Below are 26,430 nucleotides of genomic sequence, written 5' to 3'. Positions count from 1 at the left end.
AACAACCTCTCCCTCAATGTCGCAAAAAACAAAGGAGCTGGTTGTGGACTACAGGAGGAATGGAGACAGCCCAGCGCCTCTGTATATGCGAACTTCGCACTTTTCAGAACATTTACAAAGACAGGTGTGTAAAAAAGGGCCTTAAGGATTATCAGGGACCCAAGTCACCCCAACCACAAAATGTTCTAGAGCTACCATCTGGGAAACGGTACCACAGCATAAAAACCAGGACCAATGGACTCCGGGACAGCTTCTTCCACCAAGCCATCAGACTGGTTAATTCACACTGATACAATTGTATTTCTATGCTATACTGACTGTCCTGTTGTACATACTATTTATTACAAATTACTATAAATTGCACATTGCACATTTAGACAGAGACATAAAAAAGATTTCTACTCCTCATGTATGTGAAGAATGTTACGTAATAAAGTCAATTCAATTCAATTCAATTCAGAAAGAGGTGACATAAGGTCGAAGGATGTAGAATCGCTGTGGGTATAGTTAAGAAACTGCAAGGGTAAAAAGATCCTGATGGGAGTTATATACAGGCCTCCAAACTGTAGCCAGGATGTGGGCTGCATATTTCAATGGGAGACAGAAAAGGCATGTCAAAAGGGCAATGTTATGATAGTCACAGGGGACTTCAATATGCAGGTACATTGTGAAAAATCAGGTTGGTATTTGATCCCAAGAGAGGGCATTTGTAGAATACCTACAAGATGTCTTTTTAGAGCAGCTTGTGATTGAGCCCATTACAGGATCAGCTATTCTGGACTGGGTGTTGTGTAATGAACCTGATTTGATTACAGAGCTTAAGGTAAAGGAACCCTTAGAAGGTTGTAATCATAATATGATAGAATTCACCCTGCAATTTGAGAGGGAGAGGCTAACGTCAAATATATCAGTATTACCGTGGAGTAAAGGGAATTAACAGAGGCATAAGAGAGATGCTGGCCATATTGAAATCCCCATGACTATCATAACATTGCCCTTTTGACATGCATTTTCTATCCTCAGTCTCCTGTACCTTCTCCATTGTGTAGGTAATGAGAAGAGGGCATGTCTTGGATGGCGAGGATATCCAATGAAGGATTCGGCCTTCTCAAGGCACCAACTTTTGAAGATGTCCTTGTGGGGTGTCAGGTGCCCATGATGGAGCTGGCTGAGTCTACAATCCTCTGTGGCTTATTTTGATCCTATGTATTGGAATCTTTTTACCATGCAGTGATGCAACAAGTCAGAATGCTCTTCATGTTACATCTGTAGAAACTGGCTAGTCTTTGGTGACATACAAAATCTCCTCAAACTAATGAAAGCTGATGTGCCTTTTTAGTGACTACATCAAAATGTTGGACCAACAATAAAATGTTGACACCCAGGAACTTGAATCTGTTCACCCTTTCCACTGTTGACTACTTGATGTGGATTCATGCATTCTCCTGCCTTCCTCCTCCTTAAGTCCACAATCAATTCCTTGGACTTAGTGACGTTGAGTGCAAGACTGTTGTTGCAACAGCACTCACTCAGCCAATCTATCTCATTTCTGAACACCTCCAAGTCATCATCTGATATTCTGCTGAAAACAGTTGAGTCATCAGTAAATTTATAGATGGTGTTTGTGGTTTGCCTAACCATACAGTCATGAATGTAGAGAAAATAAAGCAGTGGGACAAGCGCATATCCTTAAGGTAAGTCTATGCTGATCATCAGTGAAAAGATGTTATTATTGATCTGTACTGACTGGTATCCTGATGAGGAAGTCAAAGAACCAGTTGCAGAGGAAGGTAGATAGGTCAAGGCTTTAAAGCTTGTTGATGAGTACTGAATAATGGTTTTGAATGCTGTGTTATAATCAATAAACAGCAGCATGACATAGGTATTGCTGATGGTTCAAGGGTGAGTGGAGAGCTAGTGAGATTGCAACCACTGTAGACTTGTTACAGTAGTCAGCAAATTGTAGCAGATACATGTCCTTGCTCAGGCAGGAGTTATTTCTAGCCATTATCAACCTCTTGAAGCACCATCACTGTAGATCTAAATACTACTGGCTGATAGTTGTTGAGTCAGTTGAGCCTGCTCTTCTATGACTGATGCCCTTTTGAAGCAGTTGGGAACTTCAGACTGCAGCAGTACTTACTTACTGCCTGTTAATGCCGTTGGCGTTCAGGGCAGCAATGAAGGTCCTCCATTTCTGGCAGTGGTCAGGGCTTCCTTTATCATGTTAATAGCTTCCTCTCAGTTTTCACTACTATCAAGTCATGCAAGTCCCAAGTGGAGACTCAGAAACACCATCACACGCAGTGTAGAAGGATTCTTCACTGCTGTTTTTATTTATTTTATCTTATTAAGATACAGCACAGAGTAGGCCCTTCTGACCCTTGGAACCACTTGTCCAGCAATTCCCCAACTTAATCCTAGCTTAATCACGGGATAATTTACAAAAACCAATTAACCTACCAACTGATATGTCTTTGAAATGTGGGAGGAAACTGGAGCACCCAGAGGAAACCCATGAGATCACAGGGAGAACATGGAGGAACTGCAGCAGTGAGAGGTTGAAAGTATCCTTGAACACTCCAGCCATTTGGTTTGCATAGATGTTCAGTGCCCTGCCGGGTACATCATCAGAACCTGATGTCTTGTGAGGGCTCACCCTCTTGAAGATGTTATAATATTGGCCTCCGAGACATGCGTCACAGGGTTGCTATATGGTGCAGGGTTTCACACATGTATAGTTTTATTCTTCTTTTCAAAACATGCATAAAAGGTGTGCACACCTTGAAATGAAGCATCCCAGCCATTTATGATCTTAGGTCTTGCCTTGTAGGAAGGATATGGCCTGCAAACCCTTCCATATCTAACTTCAATCGGAACTGGTTTTTCGCTCTTAAGGCAGCCTTCCATATGTTATATCTAGTCTTTTTGTAAAATTCTGGATCACCTGTACTGAATGCTACAAATCTAGCCTTTAGCAAAGCGTGAATCTCCTAGTTCATCCATAACTTCTGGTTTGGATATGTCCAATATGCTCTCAAAAGCTCATACTCATTTATGCTGGCCTTGATGAAGTCGATCATGGCCATGGCATATTCATTCAGATCTGAAGATGAATCCCTAAATAAGGTCCAGTCCACCAATTCAATGCAATCCTGTAAGCACGCCTCCAACCTCCCTTGACCATATCTTCGTGATCCTCACCAATGGTGCAGCAGTCCTCAGTATCTGCCTATATGCCGAGAATAGAAGTACAGCCAAATGATCAGACTTGCCAAAGTGCAAGCATGGGAAGGTACAATAGGCATTCTTGATAGTGGTGTAACAATGATCGAGTGTGTTGGTTCCTCTCGTTCCACAGGTGACATATTGGTGGCAGTTCGTCTGAGGTTTCTTCAAGCTGCTCTGGTTGAAGTCTTCCATGATGATCAAGAAGGCATCTAGGTGCATTGTCTTAGAGTCATAGAAAACTACAGCACAGAAACAGGCCCTTCAACCCATCTCATCTGTGCTGAACCATTTAAACTGCCTAGTCTATTGACCTGCTCCCGGACCATAGCCCTCCATAACCCTCTCATCCATGTACCTATCCAAACTTCACTTAAATGTTGAAATCAAAATTACATCTACCACTTGCACTGCAGCTTGTTCTGCACTCTCATCACCTTCTGAGTGAAGAAGTTTTCCCTCAAGTCCCCCTTAAAGAATTCACCTTTCACCCTTAATCCATGACCTCCAGTTGTGGTCCTAGCCAACCTCAGTGAAAAAAGCCTGCTTGCATTTCCCATAATTTTGTATACCTCTATCAAATCTCCCCTCAAATCCTTTACATCCTAGGGAATAAAGTTCTAACCTATTCAATCTTTCCTTATAACTCATGCCCTCCAGTCCCAGCAAAATCCTCGTAAATTTTCTCTGCACTCTTTCAACCTTATTTACATGTTTCCTGTAGGTAGGTGACCAAAACTACACACAATACTCCAAATTAGGCCTCACCAATATCTTATACAACTTCAATATAACATTCTAACTCCTGAACTCAATACTTTGATCTATGAAGCCACTGTGCCAAAAGCTTTCTTTACAACACTATCTACCTGTGATGCCACCTTCAAGTCTGAGCACTGTGATCAATAGTCTTGAAACTGTTGATCACGGTGTTCAGCTCCTCTAGTGCCAGCCTTACAGTGGCAACACATGCTCTCCATCCCCATTACCCCTCCCCATTCTGATTTGACACTTGATGACATGGACCTGTTGTTCCAAGCTCAGCTGGTGTGTTTGGTTTTCGTCTCCTGTTGCAAAAACAAGTTCTCAATCCAAGTGGATGTATTTTATCTGCTGCTGCGTCACTCTTACTTGCTTCATCAACAATTTTGCCAAATTACTTCCTGAAAACCTAAATAAATTGCATGTGCTGTGTACCCCTGGGTCGCCTCAGGCATCGCTCAAACTCGTTCTAGTCTAGGGGGAGCAGCCTTCGGCCCCGCCAAACTGGGTAATCAGCTGGTGTGGATGCTGTGTGATGTCCCCGCCTCACCCAACAAACAGACAGTACACCTTATGCGATTAAATGAGTACAATTTATAAAGATTACTATAACTAAGCGATTACTAATGATACAGTATATATGAATAAGAGAAAAAAAAGAAAAGGCGCCAAACTTATCAAAGTCCAAATCACTTCGTGCACAACCGTTGGAGCTCAATTACTGAAGTCTTCTGGTATTCGATCCCCTCCGAATTCCTCGACCAGCCTCCTGGGACCCCCACGATGGTCGACCAGACACTCCACACTCCTCTGTCTCCGTCTTCTCTCATCACCGAAAACCTTGGACCGGGGACCGTCGCCCAGCTTCCAGCATCCCGTCCTCTCTCTCTCACTCCATCGCCCCAACTCCCCAAAATCCCGCCAACAATCAGTTTACAGTCCCAAACAAGCTTCCAGCACTTATCATAACAAAGACGCTAGCATTCCTACTATTAACACAGGCGCCAGCATTCCTACTTTTAACAAAACAAAGACGCCATTTTGATTACATACACAGTAACAAAGAAAAAGAAAAAAAAACCCGTTACAGCTGGATTAATCTTGATACAGGTTGCTGTTTCAGTTCCATTTGGGTAAGAGATACGATTTCTATGAGTAAGGTTTTTGCAGAAAAATGTGATCAACTCAGAGGTCTGATAACCAGAAGAAGCACCAACGTCAAACAAGATGAAAAACAATATTTAACAAATGCAATCACACTGAATGCATGTTCACTATTCTTAAACCCCAAGGACATGGTTCAGCTTTAATGAACAGCAGAGAGGTATTTCACTTAAAGACATTTCATGGTCAGAGATCTTGAATAGGAAGTGATCTTTCAAAGTTGAGTACGAATTGCAGATGACATTCAGCAAACACAATTAATGAAAACTATTAAAAAGAAATGTTGGTAATGAGCCCATGATGATTGTACATTGTATTAAGCATGCTGTGGTACAAAGGGAAATACTCAGTTCACTATGTTTAAAATGTCACAAGTTGCACATTTACTTTCTTTCAGGAGCTAGAAAAAAGATTTACAAAACATTTTATTAAGGGGGTGCGGGTGAGAGGGAAGGAGTGAGGGAGGGGACAGAAGGAGGCAGTGCAGGGCAGGGATGGAGGCAGAGAAAGACAGAAAGCAGGGAGGAGGGAGAAGGCAGTCACAAAAAGTGGGGTGTGAGACATGGCACAGGCGCACAGAATGGGGGAGAAGTGAGGTGCAGTAGCAGAGAGGGTTGAGGGGCCAACTACAGAGACAGGGGGCCAAGGAGGCAGTCACAGAGATGGCGGGGGGGGGGGGAGGTGGCCACAGAGACAGAGGAGGGGGTGAGGAGATAATCACAGGAGATGGGGGGGCCGAGGGTTAGGACACAGAAATGGGGTGTGCGAGTAGGCAGCCGCAGAGACGGAGGGGGGGGGGCAATGAGGGAGTCACAGGGATAGATGGTGGGCTAAGGAGCATGTTACAGAGACAGGACAGATTAGGAGGGGGCTGCAGAGATAGGGGTGGGGGGGTCAAGGAGATGGCCACAGAGACAGGGGAGGGTGGGGAGGCAGCTGCAGAGACAGGGAGGACAAGGAGGCGGCTGCAAATTCAGGGGAGGGTGGGGACGAGGCTGCAAAGACAGGGGAGGGTGGGGAGGCTGCTGCGGAGACAAGGGAGGGGGGGTTGTGGGGAGGCGGCTGCAGAGACAGGGGAGGGGGTTGTGGGGAGGCGGCTGCAGAGACAGGGGAGGGGGTTGTGGGGACGAGGCTGCAAAGTCAGGGGAGGGCGGGGAGGCGGTTGCAGAGACAGGGGAGGGGATTGTGGGGAGGCAGCCGCAGAGACAGGGGAGGGGATTGTGGGGAGGCAGCCGCAGAGACAGGGGAGGGGATTGTGGGGAGGTGGCTACAAAGACGGGGGAGGGGATTGTGGGGAGGCGGCTACAGAGACGGGGGAGGGGATTGTGGGGAGGCAGCTGCAAAGTCAGGGGAGGGCGTGGAGGCGGCTGCAGACAGGGGAGGGTGGGGAGGCAGTTGCAGAGATGGGGAGGACAAGGAGGCGGCTACAGAGACGGGGGAGGGGATTGTGGGGAGGTGGCCGCAGAGACAGGGGAGGAGGTTGTGGGGAGGCAGCCGCAGAGACAGGGGAGGGGAGGGAAGCGGCTGCAGACAGGGGAGGGGGTTGTGGGGAGGTGGCTACAGAGACGGGGGAGGGGATTGTGGGGAGGTGGCTACAAAGACGGGGGAGGGGATTGTGGGGAGGCGGCTACAGAGACGGGGGAGGGGATTGTGGGGAGGCAGCTGCAAAGTCAGGGGAGGGCGGGGAGGCGGTTGCAGAGATGGGGAGGACAAGGAGGCGGCTGCAGAGACGGGGAGGGGATTGTGGGGAGGCAGCCGCAGAGACAGGGCAGGGTGGGGAGGCGGCTACAGAGACAGGGGAGGGTGGGGAGGCGGCTACAGAGACAGGGGAGGGCAGGGAAGCGGCTGCAGAGACGGGGGGGGGGGGGTGCGAGGAGGGATTGGGATCAATTGGACCACAACGCCTACAAGTGCAGATTACTGCTTCTTTTACCTAGCTTTTTCTACAGACTTGATCTACTTACATAGAAGTACTCCCATTAGGCCTACTACATTATCAGTCATGGATTCCTCTGCATCACAGATCATTTTGAATGGTTTGCTGCTTCACTCTTTACACCCTTTTCTGCTGTCCCAGCACCAGAACAGAATTCCCCTTGTTCTCATTTTCCATCCAGTTTGATTTTTTGTCTTAGTCAGGAGTTAAATTAAGCAAAAAGTGCAATACTCCAGTGTCATTCTCCTGACCTTTTAACTCCATTGAGTGAATCACACACCCACAATTTCTATTTGCGCTTTGAAATTTTTAAAAATTGATCACAGATGACATATTCTGTGTGCACGCAATCTATGTGCATCTGATGAGTCTTTTATCTACCAAGGTATTAGTAATAGCTTTAATTCACCAAATAGGAACTTGACTACATGTTTGTCAGCTAACTGTGATTTCATGCACACTGGTCTTGCTAAACTATGTTCAGGTTAAAAGGCTTATCCTCAGATCTACAGAGACATACACACTGAAACAACAATACACACAAGGCTCCATGCACAAAAATAAGCCTTCAACATCCCCAAGATTGTTTGAGTATATTTTGTGGTATTTTTAACATAGCAAAACCTCCCAAGGCAGAAGCATCGCCAATCACCATATTATGCCATAAAACAGTGGTCCCCAACCACTGGGCCACAGACCAGTGGTTGGGGACCACTGCTGCCATAAAACATAGGAGCAGAATTAGGCTCCTATATTAGGTCCATCGAGCCTGCTTCACTAGTCTATCAAGGCTGATTTATTATCCCTCTCAACTCCATTCTCCTGCCTTCTCTCTGAAACCTTTGAGACCCTTACTAATTAAAAACCTATCAACCTCTGTCTTAATATACTCAATAACTTGACCTCCACAACCACACTGGCAATAAATTCCTCAAGAAATTCCTCCTCATTGTGCTCTAAGGGACGTCCATGTATTCTGAGATTGTGCCCTCTGGTTCCAGACTCCCCTACTCTGGGAAGCATCCTCTCAACATCTAATCTATCTTGGTTTTTCAAGAATATAAAGCACATGTTCTGTCAATGATCAATTCTGTGCTTAGCTGCTTCTTTCAGCCATGCCACTATTTACCGTAGATTCCGGATTATAAGCCGCTACTTTTTTCCCACGCTTTGAACAGCTTTGAACACTGCGGCCTTTACTACGGTGCGGCTAATGCATGGTTTTTTTTCATGCCGCCAAAAACATTTTGCCTCGTAACAGTAGACCAATAAAATTGATGAGTAGTTCACAGAGGTCCAATGAAATTGTACGATAAATCAAGCGCACTTTCACAATTAAATTATTGTAAATCAGTCATTTGTACTCACCCTCATCAACATGGAAAACACTCGAAGAAAAGCATTGTGCTGCCTTTATGGCAGTTATTTAGTTTATAATATTTTCGCTTAGTAATTCATTTGTTAGTATTTTCTAGTTAAAGTTAGAAGTGTTTTAAGTATATTTGTTTTCTGTACTACATCCCGGGATGCTATGACGTCACATCCGGTTTCGCCGCGTCTTGTGGGGAAAATACCGGTTTGCGATAAACAGAAAGGAGGGGGCGAGCGCATTAGACCCGCGCGAGCTTTTAAGTTAAAGGCGATCAATAACTTTTCCTGGTAGGCTGCAGTATATATTTTTTTTACCAGTCGTTAGGAGATATTGGAATGTTGTTCGTGCACTGTTCAGTAAAAAAGTATATGCAACGTAATTTGTGTGTTACCGATACGTATGCATATTTAAAAGTAGCAGTGTTACAGGCACGGTTCGAAAAAAAGCATTTGCAATATGTATTTGTTTATGTTACCATACGGATTTAATTAAAAGTTAAAAAATCCTCACGTGTAATATCTTTCTGTGTAAATATCTCATATTACAACGTGGGACACCTGTGGCTTAAAATCCGGTGCGGCTTGTACAAGTACAAAATTGATTTTCTTTCTAAAATTAGAGCCTGCGGCTTTTAATCAGGTGCACTCTGTAGTCCGGAATCTACGGTAATTTCAGATTGTTTACCATTTAAAATTCCTGCTCTTAATTCAAAACAATATCTACTCCAGTCAAAATGGTTCCTGTGTACAATGCTCCTTTGGGTCAACAACTTCTGGTTAGATCATGAAACCATATATTTTACTTCTTTTATGACTTTTCCGTTTGTTTTTGTCTTGAATGTGATTTGCTGTTTGGGTGTTCCAGTGCTCTATAGTCTCCAAGAGGATTCCAAGAGACAGAGGCAGCATGCACGAACCTCGTGGTGGGCAGGCCGTGGGGCAGAGCACTAGCTGATGTCCGATTTCTTTTAGTCAATTAAAACTTCCATTGTTTGCCAATTAAAACGATGAGGGACATTGAAACATTGAGGCAAATGTGGAAGTTTAAAGATTGTTTGGTGCTTCAGTGCTCTGCAGGATCTGAAATGATTCCAAGAAGAAGAGGCAGCGTGCGTGAACCTCATGGCAGGCAAGCTGCAGGATAGGGGCGCAAGCCAATGTTTGACTCCATTTGATTGATTAAAGCTTCCATTTCTCCCCAATAAAAGAGACGAGGGAGAATGAAACATCGAAGCATATGCAGGTGAGCGTGGCTGCCTGCCTTTTGATTACCAGGGAGGGGAGAGCCTGCTGCTATGCCCGTAGAATGTTGCCCAGGTTTTTTTTGCGTTTTGGATGTGGACTTGGACTGTAGATCTTTTTTTTTGGTCCTATAGTTTTTCATATTCTCTGTTTAATGCCCAATCTTTCTCATTTTTTTTAATGGGGGAGAAGGTTGAAGTGTCTGCTACATTTTATTTGTTTTTTTATGGGAGGAGGGATTTGGGGGGTTGATGCTTTTCTTTCTTGGTTTCATAGCCACCCGGAAAAGTATAATTTCAGAGCTGTAAACTTTAATAAATGAACCTTTGAGCTGAGCAGCAGGATATGATGCCAGCTATGACCTAGAGAAAACTGAGGGGAGTGCAAATCTGTGGAATAGTGACAGGAAAGCAATTGTTCTAAGATCTGATTACTCTATTAATTAACTCTTTTGCTAATTATCAATCACCAAACTGATTATCAATAATATCACCCAGACTCATCATTCAAGCTGGTGGTCTCATAAAACATAAATACAATCCTTCCTTTTAAAATATAATCTTAAAAGTACCAAGCCTACAAATTCAGAGGTACTAACAGAAACAAGATCTAAAATACAAATGCATAACTGAAGAAATATGCTACTTCTCATTCTGTAGGCACAAAGATATGTCTCCTCAATCAAAGGTATTCTCCTTATCTATTGGTATATCCACAACCTACCATGGTGAAAAATCAGTAATTACTTCTGTTAGATTATTTCAGGAATTCATCAAAACAAAAAGCAGCCATGGCTGAACAGTAATGAGAAATTCAATGAACTGCATTTGCAGAATCATAGCAATAATTCACTGTAATTATTTTTATGTTAAGTTTCTTTTATATTTAGAGAATGATGTCAACTCTCCTGCTGCAACCAGCCCACACCAACAATACTATCATCAGCTGCTGACGCAGTAATGAGCCAATAGCTAACACATTAATGCTCCATACTCACCAGTATACATAGGTTTAAGAAATTCAAAAATTTAAATATCAGCTTTAATTGTCACATGCACATTGAAACATAGCATGCCCACAATTCATTAACCCTAACCCACGTCGCTTTGAAATGTGGGAGGAAATCAGAGCATATGGAGGACAGCCAAATGATCACGGGGAGAATGTGTACAAACTCCTTACAAAGAGCAGTGGAAATCAAATTCTGATTGGTGATTGCTGGTGCTTTAAAGCGATTGCGCAAACCGCTATGCTACTGTGCTGCCCTCAAAATACTGCGCTAGTTCTTTCCAAAATACTATAGCATAAACAAATTTTATGACTTTGCCTGAAAGCCACTTACTCCACAAAGTAAATCCTCAAAGGATTTACCCGCTGACCTAGTACTGAATGTACATCTTTCTCCAGTTTATCATCATATTATCTTTGCTCAAAATGCCACCTTCTCCTTCAACTTGATTTTCTCCAAAATGGAGGGAGCAACTAACTACAATTTCAATGAACAGGAGTAGTCTGATAAATCAATGATCATTTACTTATAGAAAATCAAGTGGAACAAAGTACTGAAGAAAGCAAGAGAGCAATTAGAAATATAAATATAATTTATATCATCAAGGATCATTAACGGTTCCTCATTCTGGAGTATTTTCTCTTCTAAACTGTCAACATCATTGCTATCCTTAAAAATTGACATGACATCTTTTTTTATAATTATTTGCTGTACAAAAATGCTTCAACTCACATCTGCCATGGTCCTTCTGAAGATCCCTTAACTCACGCCCTCTGATGCTCAACCCTCTTGCCAACAAAGCAAATTTTGCTTTGTGGTTCTGAACATTTTTATCAAACCATAACTCAAACCCTCCAGCTTTAAGGATACAAGCCCAACTTTTTCCATTTATACACGTCTGGGATTATCCTACTAAACCTTTCCTATACTCTCTTTAGTGGTGATGCTTTCTTCCCATACTGTGGTGATCATAATTGGGCAACACGCTCTAATTACCTTCCTCCAGTTTCACACACCCTTCCCTTGACTCCATTGTCCTCTCCTATCAGATTCCTTCTTCTTCAGCCCACTACCTCCTCCACCTTCCAGCTTCTTACATCTCCACTCCTCCCACACTCACCCATCTTCCTCCCTCACCTCATCTATCACCTGTCAGCTTCTCCCTCCCCCCCCCCCCCCCCATCTTCTTATTCTGGCTTCTTCCCCCTATGTTTTCAGCCTTGATTGAAGTTTTCAGCCAAAACATCAACTGTTTATGTCTCTCCATAGTTGCTGCCTGACCTGCTGAATTCTTCCAATATTTTGTGTGGGTTGCTGGAAATACTCAGCAAGTCAGAGCTAACATTTCAGATTTAAGACTATTTTTGATTTACAGTATCTGCAATTTTTTTTGATTTTCACATACTCTGTTTTGCAGTGATACAACAAAAACTTCTTGTTCTTGTATTTTGCGCTGTTAAGGTTCTGTAGTCAATTCTATGAAATGAAACTTGAACCCACAAATGCCTGCTTAAGAGGTAAAAGTATTATTTCTTCCACTTCAATTCCTTTTCAATTAGAGCATTATTAAATTCTGTATATCCCTTAGCAATGAAATAAACTGATTGCTGCATATACAACCCTACATTTAATCAGTGGTAATACATAATTCATTTGGTTTTAATTGTTTTTTTTCATAAACCAAAATCATCACCTCACGAGGAAATCTGCAGATGCTGGAAATTCAAACAACACACACAAAATGCTGGTGGAACACAGCAGGCCAGGCCGCATCTATAAGGAGAAGCACTGTCAGGGTCTCGTCAGGGTCTTGGCCCGAAACGTCGACAGTGCTTCTCCTTATAGATGCTGCCTGGCCTGCTGTGTTCCACCAGCATTTTGTGTGTATCATCACACTCAAGTAGTTTTATGATCAGGTTAGTAAAGATTACCTGGCATGACATTCAGCTGGAAGAAATAAAGTTTGTTTGCATCAGGGAAATCCAGTTTGCATGTACCTGCAGAAATAAAACCAATAATTAGAGCGAATGAAAACAGTTAGTACCAAGAACATAAAGCACAAACCATGTAGAACAAAAAACTCTCAGGCTATTCACTAGCACAGAACACTCCATCTGTGCTGACCTTTCTGGTACATTGACTCCCCCCAGTCCTTTGTCACATCACCACTTCTGCTGAAGTCCAACCTTCCATTATATTAATTCACTACTGGAACCTGTCCCACTACTGTCTTAACTCTCCATTGAAGACCACCCTACCACAATGTTAGTTTTTCATTGAAGTCACTTCCCTGGTACAAATACCTTTAATCTTGATATAGAATATAGAAATAATAACTAGCAGTAAGCAGTCAAATATTTAAAATATCACAATATTATTTACAAAACAGCATTATCAATAAAACTATACACTCTAACAATAGGGCAAACAGTCAACTTGCATGCTATGGATCTCACAGTGATACAAATGCACAGGGGTAGTCTGATAAATCAATCTACTGAAAAATCATGACTATTTATTTGTAGAAAAACAAGTGGAACAAAGTATAGAAAAAAGCAAAAAGCAATTGGAAATAAATAACCAGCCCATTTAAGGATTAAAAAAAGGAATGAGGATATGGGTACTGAACTGATAAAGAGCAAAATTTAGAGCAATGAAGCATTTGTCCCAAATTAAGAATCTTCAAACACAAAGTGGATCACCATGACCGAATAAATATATTATTGACAGACAGCAGGTGTTGTTAAAGGAAATCATGCTTGATAACCAAGATACTATTAAAGAAAATCAATAGATGACTTAAAAAAGTTATACAAATCTCACAAGAGACGATGCAGAAAGAAAGATTTGAACACATAATCTCAAATTGCAATTACAAAAAAATGAGATTCAGTCAACCATGAAGGGGACTGCAAGCACTTCAGGAAAGCAGAATGGAGGCATGTGTATGTGTATGGACAAGTTTGAAGCAACACTTTTGGAAGAAATATCTGGAATGAGTCCATACATTCCGTGACGGATAAAGGGTGATAAACAGAGAAAAGCAAGGAGTCAAATATAAAGACTTCTGTCAGTTCAAATGCAGAAATAAAGATATACTGCATTTTATAAATAATAGCCTCAGAGGACTGAAAACCTCAACGTTTTATAGTAAATTCCTCCACTCCAAGTGAATACAGATATTTCATGCGGAAGCATTATGTGATAAATCATCCGTGGAAAATCAGTTACCAAGAGTCTTTAAAAAGTGAACACTAGAAACATACATAAGCAGCTACAGAAATTATTTTAGAATTTAATGATATTAGACAGTAAGGACAACTAAAAAGAGCAGACATTTCTTAAAGGCCATGTCCAAAAAATTAACGGAGAACCATCTGCAAAGAAAATGAGAACGATGAGCTCCTTTGAATGCTGCAAGTGATTGTGCAAATGATTTATCAGAAAAGTAATAACCAACATTCAAGATTCAAGATTGTTTACTGTTATTCTTCAGTACATAAATGTTAAGGAGAATGAAATGTTATTCCAGTTCGAATGCAGCATAAAAAAACAATAAGCATAAAGAACACAATAAACAGTACTACTTAAGTTTAGTTTATGGACATAGATTGATTGTACAGTCCATTAGGTGGCTCTGATAAGAAATGATAAAATAGTGGTGGGGGGTGGGTTAATGGGTGGAGGTGTTGATCAGCCTCATGGCTTAGGGGAAGTAACCGTTTTGAATCTGGTAGTCATGGCGTGGATGTCCCGTAGCTTCATAAGCAGGGTGGGTGGGATCCTTCATGATGTTGCTGGCCTTTTTCCAGCATCTTTCTGTATATATATCCTTGATGGCAGGTAGAGTGGTGCCAGTGATGCATTGACCAGTTTTAACTAACCATTGAAGAGCCCTCCTGTCCACCAGAGTGCAGTTTCCGTACCACACAGTGATGCAACATGTTACTCTAGCGTCACATATGATCAATCTATGTATATAAGCTATCTTACTGTATATCTTTACATTTATTGTGTTTTAAAATTATTATTATATGCTTTATTTTTTGTGTTTTTTTATGCTGCACCAAATACGGAGTAACAATTCTTTCATTCTCCTTTACATTTGTGTACAAGAAATGACATTACACAATCTTGAATCACATATCTGTACAGTCGTGAATATTGATGTGCATAGTCCAGCTATCTTCAGCCTCCTCATAAAGTTATGCATTGGTGAGCTTTCTTGACTGTAGAGGTGGTGTTTTGGGACCATGAAAGGTTGTGCGAGATGTGGCCTCACAGTTTCTACTGTTTTGTTGTCAGTGTGAAGAGGGGTGTGAGTGGTGTGAATTCTCCTGAACTCAATAACCATCTCCTTTGTCTTGATGAATTGAGGTTATCTGGCAAACGCCAGGCCTCAAGCTCTGCCATCTCCTCTCCGTGGGCCGCCTCATCATTGTTGTTGATGAGCTCTACTACTGTTGTGTCATCAGTGAACTTGACAACGTGATTGCTTGGGTTTTTGGCTGTGTAGATGAGTGTGAGCACAGTGTACAGAAGTGAGCTCAGCATACCGCCCTGGGAGGCAGCCATGTTGAGGATTATGGGGAGGGAGGAGCAATTGTGCATCCTGACAATCTGAAGTCTATTGGTCAGGAAATCCAATAAGCAGTTGGACTTCCTAACCAACAAAATGTTGTACTTACACTGAGGAGTAGAAGTTTGTTCACCAAGGTCTGCGAGACAACAGTGTTGAATGCCAAACTGAAATCCAGAAATATGACATGTATGTAGCTCTAGATTTCTACCATCTGCAGATGTGTCAATGAAATAACCAATATGTTATAATGCTAAATCAACATCCTCCAATCAGCTAAATTTCACAGCTGGTTTGGATATTCTTCTCCACGTGCACACACTTCCACAGAGAGGCCTACAAGAATTCTGAAATATTTGTTTATGTTATGATTGCTTCATGAACTTGTAAAACTCATGAAGAAAACCACCTTTTCCTGCAAACTTTAAACACTGCCTATGAGCATCCAATAATACAGCTTTACTAAGTGCTATTCAATATGTTTTAAAGTATGGCCTTTTTTCAAGAGTACCATGGGAATCAGAAGACAAATATGTCAGAAATTTCATCAAAAGTAAATCAAGCTGAGGATTAAAATACTGGAGAGTGATGGTGATCTTACTGGGGTATGTGGGAAAAGATGAGAATTTTATTTGTTTCCTGAGTTGGCTTGATTCATGTGAATTACAGGGTCTTGTTTCACCAGATGGCTTTCTCTCTCTTACAAACATCCATCTGCTTCGCTATTCAATTTTAAAAATAGATTGCTGCAATTTAAAAATCAGTGTGGGATCTCACTCTCACTGGTCATTAATATCAATGCCAGCATTTCCCCAGATTTTGACAGCTCCATACATACTTAGCATTTGCACCAAACACATACAGCTTTTATTACATACAATCACTACGAACAGTAAGAAGAATGCTGAAGAACAAGTTATAAAATCACTAGAGCATTCCTCAGACCTCATTAATCTTCTCAAGGAGTTGTTTGAAATCTTCATTGCTTAAAATTTTAGTGTATTATTTGCTCACGTCCTGAAGGTCAGACTAGAAAGGAATCTGGATGTGACAATACTGACCATGCTAACCTTGCCCCTTAGACTAAACTTTAGGTCATTGTCACTTGGCCTGAAGGATGCTTATAGCATGGTCAGCATCTTATCACTCCACTTTTAAGCTGCTCAATCCTGCTCAACTCCCAACTTAATACCATTCAGCATCAAATCGCATTCCCCAGCAAATTACAGACAGGTGAACCATTCTCATTCTCCTTCAGTACTCTGGAAAGCTGAGCCTGCCTGTCAATAGTTCCTTCTGGTTTAAGATGGCACTGTTGAAGGCAAGCAACTACTTACTGAAGGTTAAAAAAACAAGGAATACAACTAAATACTTTATTAATAACCCCTTTTCTATAAAGGATTATGGTAAACAATCACAGCAAACAATGAAGTGGCAAGTGAAGGTGAAGCTGAGTTGAATGTGCACGTGCAAGGTGAAGTTGGGGCGAGGTCAAGGCATATTTGGGGTGAGGTCGAGGCGAGCAGGGTGGAGGAGAGGAAGATTTTAGGCCCATCAACCTAAATAGAGAGCGAGGTTTGAACAAACTATGCGGCGGGCCGATTTGGAAAAGTAAAGGATGGGCCAAAACATGGTAGCTGGGTCCAGGCACAGAATATATCGATACAACACAGCTGGGATCTTACAGCGAGGAATGACCTGATGTAAACACGAGGAAATCTGCAGATGCTGCAAATTCAAGCAACCCACACAAAATGCTGGTGGAACGCAGCAGGCCAGGCAGCATCTATAGGGAGAAGTACAGTCGATGTTTCAGGCCAAGACCCTTCGTCAGGACTAACTGAAAGAAAAGATAGTAAGAGATTTGAAAGTGGGAGGGGGAGGGGAGATCCGAAATGACAGAAGACTCCTCAATTCCTAATTTTTTGGTAAATTTTCAGGATATAAACTTAACTTGAATAAAAGTGAATTGTTTCCATTAAATGTCCATGTTAGTATATATAATGACATTCATTTTAGAACTGTTAATACATTTAGGTATTTAGGTATTATAATTACTAAAAAATATAAAGATCTCTATAAAGCGAATATAGCTCCTTTAATGGACTCCATGAAACAACTATTTTCTAGATGGAATCCACTTACTCTTTTTTTAATAGGTCGTATTCATGCTGTGAAAATGAAGATTTTACCTAGATTTTTATATATTTTCCAAAATATACCTATTTTTTAACTAAAAAATTTTTCAATCAAATTGACACTCTTATTTCTTCTTTTATTTGGAACAATAAGAGACCAAGAATTAATAAGTATCATTTACAAAAATCTAACAAAGATGGTGGACTTGCACTTCCTAATTTAAGACTGTATTTTTTTTTAAGAATTTTTTTTTTAAAAAAAGACTATTATTGGGCTGTGAATATTAGACAATTATGTTTTTGGTTATATTGGCTTGATAAGAACCAAAAACCATTATGAGTTGATTTGGAATTAAAAGCTGTTAAACAATTTCATTTAACTTCAATTTTAGGAGCTCCATTACCTTTACAGCTCTCTAAAATTCCAAATTTAAATCTCTATCAGGTTATTAAACAATCCCTGATTTGGGTTCAGTTTCGTAATTTTTAAAAATTTTAAACAATTTAAGTTATCTAGTTTTTTATATCGAAAATTTTCATTTAAAGCTTCAACAATTGATCCCATTTTTCTTCTATGGAAAAATAAAGGAATTCATTCTTTTACAGATTTATTTTGTGATGGTCGATGGTTGACTTTTGAGGAGTTAATTAGCAAATATTCTCTTACTCATACATTTTTTGCAATATTTTCAGGTTAGACATTTTTTACAACAATATTCACCTAAGTTTCCATATTTACAAGAATCTGATTTGTTGGATACCATTTTGAAATTGAATCCCTTAGTGAAAGGTTCCATTAGTAGAATTTATAATTTATTTTTGTTACAAAAAGAGAACCTATCACTAAAAATTAAACAAGATTGGGAGAGAGAACTTAATATGACCTTTGTTAATGAAGATTGGCTTCGAGTTTTGAAAAACGTAAATTCTTCTTCTGTATGTGCCAACCATTGTTTAATTCAATTTAAAATTGTACACTGTTATTACTTAACAAAGGAGAGACATTCTAAAATATTTCCTAGTATAGATAACTATTGTGATAGATGTAAAACTGAAGTAGCTACTTTGTCACATATGTTCTGGTCATGTTCTTCATTAAAATCGTTCTGGACATCTTTAGTTTCTACAATCTCTAAAGCTTTGAAAATTAATTTACAACCTAATAGATGACTGTTCTATTTGGAATAGTGCCGCATCTCATTTTCAGATCAACACATAATTGCCTTTGTTATACTACTGGCAAGAAGGGCTATCTTATTAAAATGGAAAGATATTTCTTCCCCTACATTAATTGAATGGTTTTCTCAAGTGATGTTATGTCTTAGTTTGGAAAATCGAGGATCAAAAGTTCTACTTCTAAACTGAAGGTGAATGAGCAAGTATCATTTAATTTGAATTAAGTTATATGGTATCCTACCAATTTTATTTTTTTATTTTCTTTTATAAATATGAAATGGCAGTTGATGACTTTTTAAAATATATTTAGATGATGGTCAAATGTATTGCTCCGGGGGCTTGATTCCTAATGGGTGGTTTTTTTTGTAGTCAGTGGGTTTTTTTCCGAGTTAGATGGAGTTTTTTTTTCCTTCTTTTCCTATACATAAGTTTTTTTTCCCCATTTTTATATTTTAAGCTCAGTTTTTTTTCAGCTTTATTAATTGTATACATATTAATCTGTTGAAGTTTTGTATCATTTTATAGCTGTTAAAGATTATAGACAATAGACAATAGGTGCAGAAGTAGACCATTCGGCCCTTCGAGCCAGCATCGCCATTCTGAGATCATGGCTGATCATCTACTATCAATACCCGGTTCCTGCCTTGTCCCCATATCCCTTGATTCCCCTATCCATAAGATACCTATCTAGCTCCTTCTTGAAAGCATCCAGAGAATTGGCCTCCACTGCTTTCCGAGGCAGTGCATTCCAGACCCCCACAACTCTCTGGGAGAAGAAGTTTTTCCTTAACTCTGTCCTAAATGACCTACCCCTTATTCTCAAACCACGCCCTCTGATACTGGACTCTCCCAGCATCTGGAACATATTTTCTGCCTCTATCTTGTCCAATCCCTTAATAATCTTATATGTTTCAATCAGATCCCCTCTCAATCTCCTTAATTCCAGCGTGTACAAGCCCAGTCTCTCTAACCTCTCTGCGTAAGACAGTCCAGACATCCCAGGAATTAACCTCGTGAATCTACGCTGCACTTCCTCTACAGCCAGGATGTCCTTCCTTAACCCTGGAGACCAAAACTGTACACAATACTCCAGGTGTGGTCTCACCAGGGCCCTGTACAAATGCAAAAGGATTTCCTTGCTCTTGTACTCAATTCCCTTTGTAATAAAGGCCAACATTCCATTAGCCTTCTTCACTACCTGCTGCACTTGCTCATTCACCTTCAGTGACTGATGAACAAGGACTCCGAGATCTCTTTGTATTTCTCCCTTACCTAACTCTACACCGTTCAGATAATAATCAGCCTTCCTGTTCTTACTCCCAAAGTGGATAACCTCACACTTATTCACATTAAACGTCATCTGCCAAGTATCTGCCCACTCACTCAGCCTATCCAAGTCACCCTGAATTCTCCTAACATCCTCATCACATGTCACACTGCCACCCAGCTTAGTATCATCAGCAAACTTGCTGATGTTATTCTCAATGCCTTCATCTAAATCATTGAAGTAAATCATAAACAGCTGTGGTCCCAATACCGAGCCCTGTGGCACCCCACTAGTCACCACCTGCCATTCCGAGAAACACCCATTCACCGTTACCTTTTGCTTTTTATCTGCCAACCAGTTTTCTATCCATGTCAATGTCTTCCCCCTGATGCCCTGAGCTTTGATTTTACCCAGCAATCTCCTATGTGGGACCTCATCAAATGCCTTCTGAAAGTCGAGGTACACTACATCCACTGGATCTCCCCCGTCTAACTTCCTGGTTACATCCTCGAAAAACACCAACAGATTAGTCAAGCATGATTTACCCTTGGTAAATCCATGCTGGCTCGGCCCGATCCTATCACTGCTATCTAGATATGCCACTATTTCATCTTTAATAATGGACTCTAGCATCTTCCCCACTACCGATGTTAGGCTGACAGGACGATAGTTCTCTGATTTCTCCCTCCCTCCTTTCTTAAAAAGTGGGATAACATTAACCATTCTCCAATCCTCAGGAACTGACCCTGAATCTAAGGAACATTGGAAAATGATTACCAATGCATCCGCAATTTCCATGGCCACCTCCTTTAGTACCCTAGGATGCAGACCATCTGGACCTGGGGATTTGTCAGCCTTCAGTCCCATCAGTCTACTCATCACCGTTTCCTTCCTAATGTCAATCTGTTTCATTTCCTCTGTTACCCTATGTCCTTGGCCCATCCATACATCTGGGAGATTGCTTGTGTCTTCCCTAGTGAAGACAGATCTAAAGTACTTATTAAATTCTTCTGCCATTTCTCTGTTTCCCATAACAATTTCACCCAATTCATTCTTCAAGGGCCCAACATTGTTCTTAACTATCTTCTTTCTCTTCACATACCTAAAAAAGCTTTTGCTATCCTCCTTTATATTCCTGGCTAGCTTGCGTTCGTACCTCATTTTTTCTCCCCGTATTGCCTTTTTAGTTAAGTTCTGTTGTTCCTTAAAAATTTCCCAATCATCAGTCCTCCCACTCGCCTTAGCTCTGTCATATTTCCTTTTTTTTAATGCTATGCAATCTCTGACTTCCTTTGTCAACCACTGTGGCCCCGTTCCCCCCTTTGAATCCTTCCTTCTCCGGGGGATGAACTGATTTTGCACTTTGTGCATTATTCCCAAGAGTACCTGCCATTGCTGTTCCACTGTCTTTTCTGCTAGGATATCCGTCCAGTTAACTTTGGCCAGCTACTCCCTCATGGCTCCATAGTTTCCCCTGTTCAACTGCAACACTGACACCTCCAATCTGCCCTTATCCTTCTCAAATTGCAGATAAAAACTTATCATATTATGGTCACTACCTCCTAATGGCTCCTTTACTTCAAGATCGCTTATCAAATCCTGTTCATTACACAAGACTAAATCCAGAATAGCCTTGTCCCTGGTTGGCTCTCGTACAAGCTGTTCCAAGAATGCATCCCGTAGGCACTCTACAAACTCCCTATCCTGGGGTCCAGCACCAACCTGATTCTCCCAGTTCACCTGCATGTTAAAATCCCCCATAACTACTGCGACATTACCTTTGCCACATGCCAATGTTAACTCCCTATTCAACTTGCACCCAATCTCCATGCTACTGTTTGGTGGCCTATAGTCAACACCCATTAGGGTCCTTTTGCCCTTACTGTTCCTCAGTTCTATCCACACAGACTCTACTTCTCCTGATCCTATGTCCCCCCTCGCAAAGGACTGAATCTCATTCCACACCAACAGGGCCACCCCACCCCCTCTGCCCACATTTCTGTCCCTACGATAGCACGTACACCCTTGTACATTCATTTCCCAGGTCTGATCTCCCTGCAGCCATGTCTCCGTTATCCCAACAACATCACAGTTACCCATTCACACCTGAGCTTCAAGCTCATCCGCCTTATTTCTGACACTTTGTGCATTCAGATATAGAATTTTTAGCCCATTTCTCCTCTCTCTGTTTACATCGCTGCCTTATTGTGCTTAACCCAGCTCCCCGAACTCCCATCGGGCTATACGCCCCTTGAATTTTGTTGTCCTTCCTAAATTTACTTATTCTTTCTGCACATTTAACTCCATGTTCCGTCAGACCATCCCTCTGTACATGTGTCCTCCTTATCACTTGTTCCGCCTCACCTTTCTCTACTACACACTTAATATTCCAGAACAGTGTAGTCCCCACCTGTCCTTTATTCTTCATCTCGCTATCCTCTCTCACATACTGGATCCCCGCCCCCTGCAAATTTAGTTTAAACCCCCCCCCCCCCCGGAGAAGCACTAGCAAACCTTCCTGCAAGAATGTTAGTACCACTCCAGTTACTAATTGTAAATTTCAAAGAGTATGCCACTAAATAAATACAGTTGCAAGAAAAAGTTTGTGAACCCTTTGCAATTACCTGGTTTTCTGCATTAATTATAAAATGTGGTTTGATCTTCAACTAGGTCACAATAATAGATGAACACAATCTGCCTAAATTAATAACACACAAACAATTGTATGAGGGGTGATTGATAATTTCATGGCCCAAGGTAGAAGGGGTCAATTTTAGAAAACCTAGCACATATATTTTTCAATACGAATCTTGGACCTCCAGAAAGTGTCCATAGCATGGGTGATTGATAAGTTTGTGGCCTAAAGTAGAAGGAGATGAGTAATACAGCTCTCGTTACATGAACATGCAGGTCAACTCTGAGTGATAATGCAGAAAGTTAATAACTCATCTCAATCTACCGTAGGCCACAAACTTATCAATCACCCCTCATATTTTGCATGTCTTTATTTATTTAATTATTCACCGTCCAGGCTGGAAAAAGTATATGAACCCTTGTATTTAATAACTAGTAGAACATCCTTTAGCAGCAAAAACCTCCACCAAATGTTTCCTATAGTTGCTGATCAGATTTGCACCATGGCAAGGAAGAATTTTAGATCATTTCTCCATTCAAAATGGTCTCAGTTCACAGTATTTCTGGGATACCTTGCATGAACAGCCCTCTTAAGATCATGCCACAGCATCTCAATTGGGTTAAGGTCTGGACTCTGATTTGGCCATTCCAAAACACAAATTTTCTTCTTTTTAAACCATTCTGCTGTTGAATTACTCTTATGTTTCAGAATATTTTCTTGTTGCATCATCCAACTTTTATTAAGCTTCAGGTGATGGACTGCTATCCTGACATTCTCCTTGTGAAATCTCTATATACAATCTTGAATTTATTGCTCCCTCCAATGATTGCAACCTGTCCAGGCCCTGAGACAGCAAAGCAGCCCCAAACCATGAAGCTCCTTCCACCATGCTTTACAGCTGGGATGAAGTTTTAGTGTTGGTGTGCAGTGCCCTTTTTCCTCCAAACACAGTGGTGTGCATTTCTGCCAAAAAGTTCAACTTCTGTGTCATTTGTCCACAGATATTGCCCCAAAGCACTGTGGGACATCCAGGTGGTCTTTTGCAAACTTGAGATGTGCAACAATGTTTTTTCAAAGCAGTGGTTTTCCGCCGTGGTGTCCTTCCATAAATACCTTTCTTTAGTGTTTTTCTTATAGTGAACACATAAACAGAGACGTTAGCAAGTTCTAGAGATTTCTGCAGGTCTTTTGCTGTTACTCTTGGGTTCTTTTTCACCACCTTCAGCATAGATTGTTATGCTCTTGGTGTGATCTTTGCAAGACACCCACTCCTAGGGAGAGCAGTAACAGTACTGAATTTCCTCCATTTGTGCAATTTCTCTTATTGTGGAACTCAGGTCTTTAGAAATACTTTTGTAACCTTTTCCAGCTTCATGTATCTCTATAATTCTTCTTCTAAGGGTCTCTGAAACTTTGCATTAAATTTAATTTACTATATGTCTATCCACTCCAAGTGCTTGGCTATAACCTCAAAGTCCACCTCCTTCCACTTCATTGTTTATCATAGTTCATTCTTTGCAATCTGCCAACTTTGAATTCAGACCAAACCCAACAAATCAAATACAGACTATGGATTCCACATTTCTGTAAACAAAAACGATCTTTGAATTTGATTATTAGAGTCTGTTAAATCAATTAAAGCACAAAATAGGCCACAAAGTCTATTACACCATTTAAAGACTGACTGGTGTCATAGATGTTGTCCACACTACCTTGACTGTTAAACTGCAAAACCAGCTATTTGGATCATGATGTGTATATCCAATATGAAAGGGGCCATTCAGCCCATCAATTCTATGCCTGCTCAAAGTGCAATCATATAGAGTCTTTGAGTCACAGAACACTACAGCACAGAAATAGGTCCTTTCGTAGATCTAGTCCATGCTGAACTATTAATCTGCCTACTCCTGTCAATATGCACCTGGACCATAGTCCTCCATATTCCTTCAAGTACCTATCTAAATTTCTCGTCAATGGTGAAATCGAACCCGCGTACACCACTTCCGGAGGCTGCTCGTTCCACACTGTCACCACCCTCTGAGAAGAAATTCCCCCTCATGTTCCCCTTAAACATCACCTTTAATGCATGAGTTCCAGTTCCAGGGTCATCAAACCTCAGTGAAAAATGCTTGGTTACATTTACCCTATCAATAGCCCTCATAATTTCATATACCTCTGTAAATCTCCCCTCATTCTTCTATGTTCTAGAGAACAAAGTCCTTACCTATTCAACTGTTCCCTAACTCAGCTATTCAAATCATCCTTGTAAATTTTCTCTGCACTCTTTCAATCTTATTGACACCTTTTCTGTAGTTAGGTGACAAAATCTGCACATAACATTCCAAATTAGGCCTCAGCAATGGCTTATACAATTTCAAAATAACATCTCAACTCCTGTATTCAATACTTGGTAAGACCTACCCTGGTTGGTCCTCCCAAAGTGCAACACCTCACACTTTCCTGTATTAAATTCCATCTGCCATTTTTCCAACTGGACCAGATCCCACTGAAAGCTTTAATAGTCTTCCTCACTGTCCACAATACCCCTTATCTTGGTGTCATGTGCAAATCTGCTGATCCAGTTGTTAATACAGATGACAAACAACAATGAACCCAGCACTGACTCCTGTGGTATACCACTATTCACAGGCCACCAGTCAAATGACAACCATCTATTATCACTCTCTGGCTTCTCCTGTGAAACTAATGTCTAATCCAATTTGCTACCTCATTTTGAATGCCAAGCAACTGAACCCTCTTGCGCAATCTCTCATGCAGGACCTTGTCAAAGCCTTGCTAAAGTTTATGTGGACAATATCTATTACCTTGCCTTCATTAACTTTCCTGGTAACTTCCTTGAGAAACTCTATAAGATTGGTTAGATACAACCTACCACGCACAAAGCCATGATGACTATCCCTAATCAGTCCCTGTCTACCCAAATACTCACGTATCCGGTCCCCTAGAATACTTTCCAATAACTTTCTCATAACTGATGACAGGCTCACTAGGCTATAAGTTCCTGGTTTATCCTTAGAACATTTCTTAAACAACAAAATTAACTATCCTCCAATTCTCTGGCACCTCACCCATGGCAAAGGATGTTTTAAATATCTCTGCTAGGGTTGCTACAATTTCTGCAACATGCTCCCACAGGGTCCAGGGGAACACCTTGTCAGGCCCTGGGGATTTATCCACCCTAATTTTCCTGAAGACAGCAAGTAACTCCACCTCAGTAATCTGCATACAGTCCATGACTTCACTGTTGCTTTGCCTCACTTCTCTGTGTGCATCTCCTAAGTAAATACAGATGTAAAAAAAATACATTTAAGATCTCTCCCATCTCCTTCAGCTCCATGTATAGATTACAAATCTGATCTTCCAGATGCTTATTTAGGCAGTGCAGTCACAGTTGAATTGGCACAGACAGTCTCATGCAGGTTGGGGAGTAAGAAATTTTACAAAGGGAGTTTTCACAGGATTACGGCTTTTTTGGCAGCACAATCATGATTCATTGGCAAGGGCAAATAAAAATAAGGCAGGGACTAGTGGAACAGCCATTGTGTGAGTTGACCAGTGTTAGAGTGGGGAGTCTTTGTCTCATCAGACTACAGCAAGAACATGATTGGGCAAGGTACATTTAGAGCAGCTTGTGGTTGAGCCCACTAGCTGATCAGCTCTTCTGGTTTGGGTGTTGTGTAATGAACTGGATTTGATTGCGGAGCTTAAGTTAAAGGAGCCATTCAGAAGCAGTGATCATTATATGATAGAATACACCCTGCAATCTGAGAGGAGAAGCTGAAGTCAGAAGTAGATGAGCTCTCCAGTCTGTCCTGTCTGAGCACTGTCATGCCACCCCTTCCCCTTTAATCCCTTTCACTCTATCACACTAAACCGATGAAATCCCGGAACACTGAGATGTC

General features: G+C 41.2%; 1 protein-coding gene across 2 annotated transcripts in view; it reads right to left on the bottom strand.

Moving 5' to 3' along the window:
* Positions 1–26,430, bottom strand: part of ube2f (ubiquitin-conjugating enzyme E2F (putative)) — a 176,748-nt gene that overhangs the window by 71,918 nt on the left and 78,400 nt on the right. For both annotated transcript variants that reach the window (XM_073046678.1, XM_073046677.1), the window contains exon 5: positions 12,644–12,709. In XM_073046678.1, coding sequence (XP_072902779.1) covers positions 12,644–12,709 — 66 coding nt within the window. The remainder of the gene's footprint in view (positions 1–12,643; positions 12,710–26,430) is intronic.

This window comes from Hemitrygon akajei, chromosome 5, assembly GCF_048418815.1.
Source record: "Hemitrygon akajei chromosome 5, sHemAka1.3, whole genome shotgun sequence".
Taxonomy (NCBI): Eukaryota; Metazoa; Chordata; class Chondrichthyes; order Myliobatiformes; family Dasyatidae; genus Hemitrygon; species Hemitrygon akajei.
Note: the sequence above shows the minus strand (reverse complement) of the source record. Positions and strands in the feature narration are given on the sequence as shown.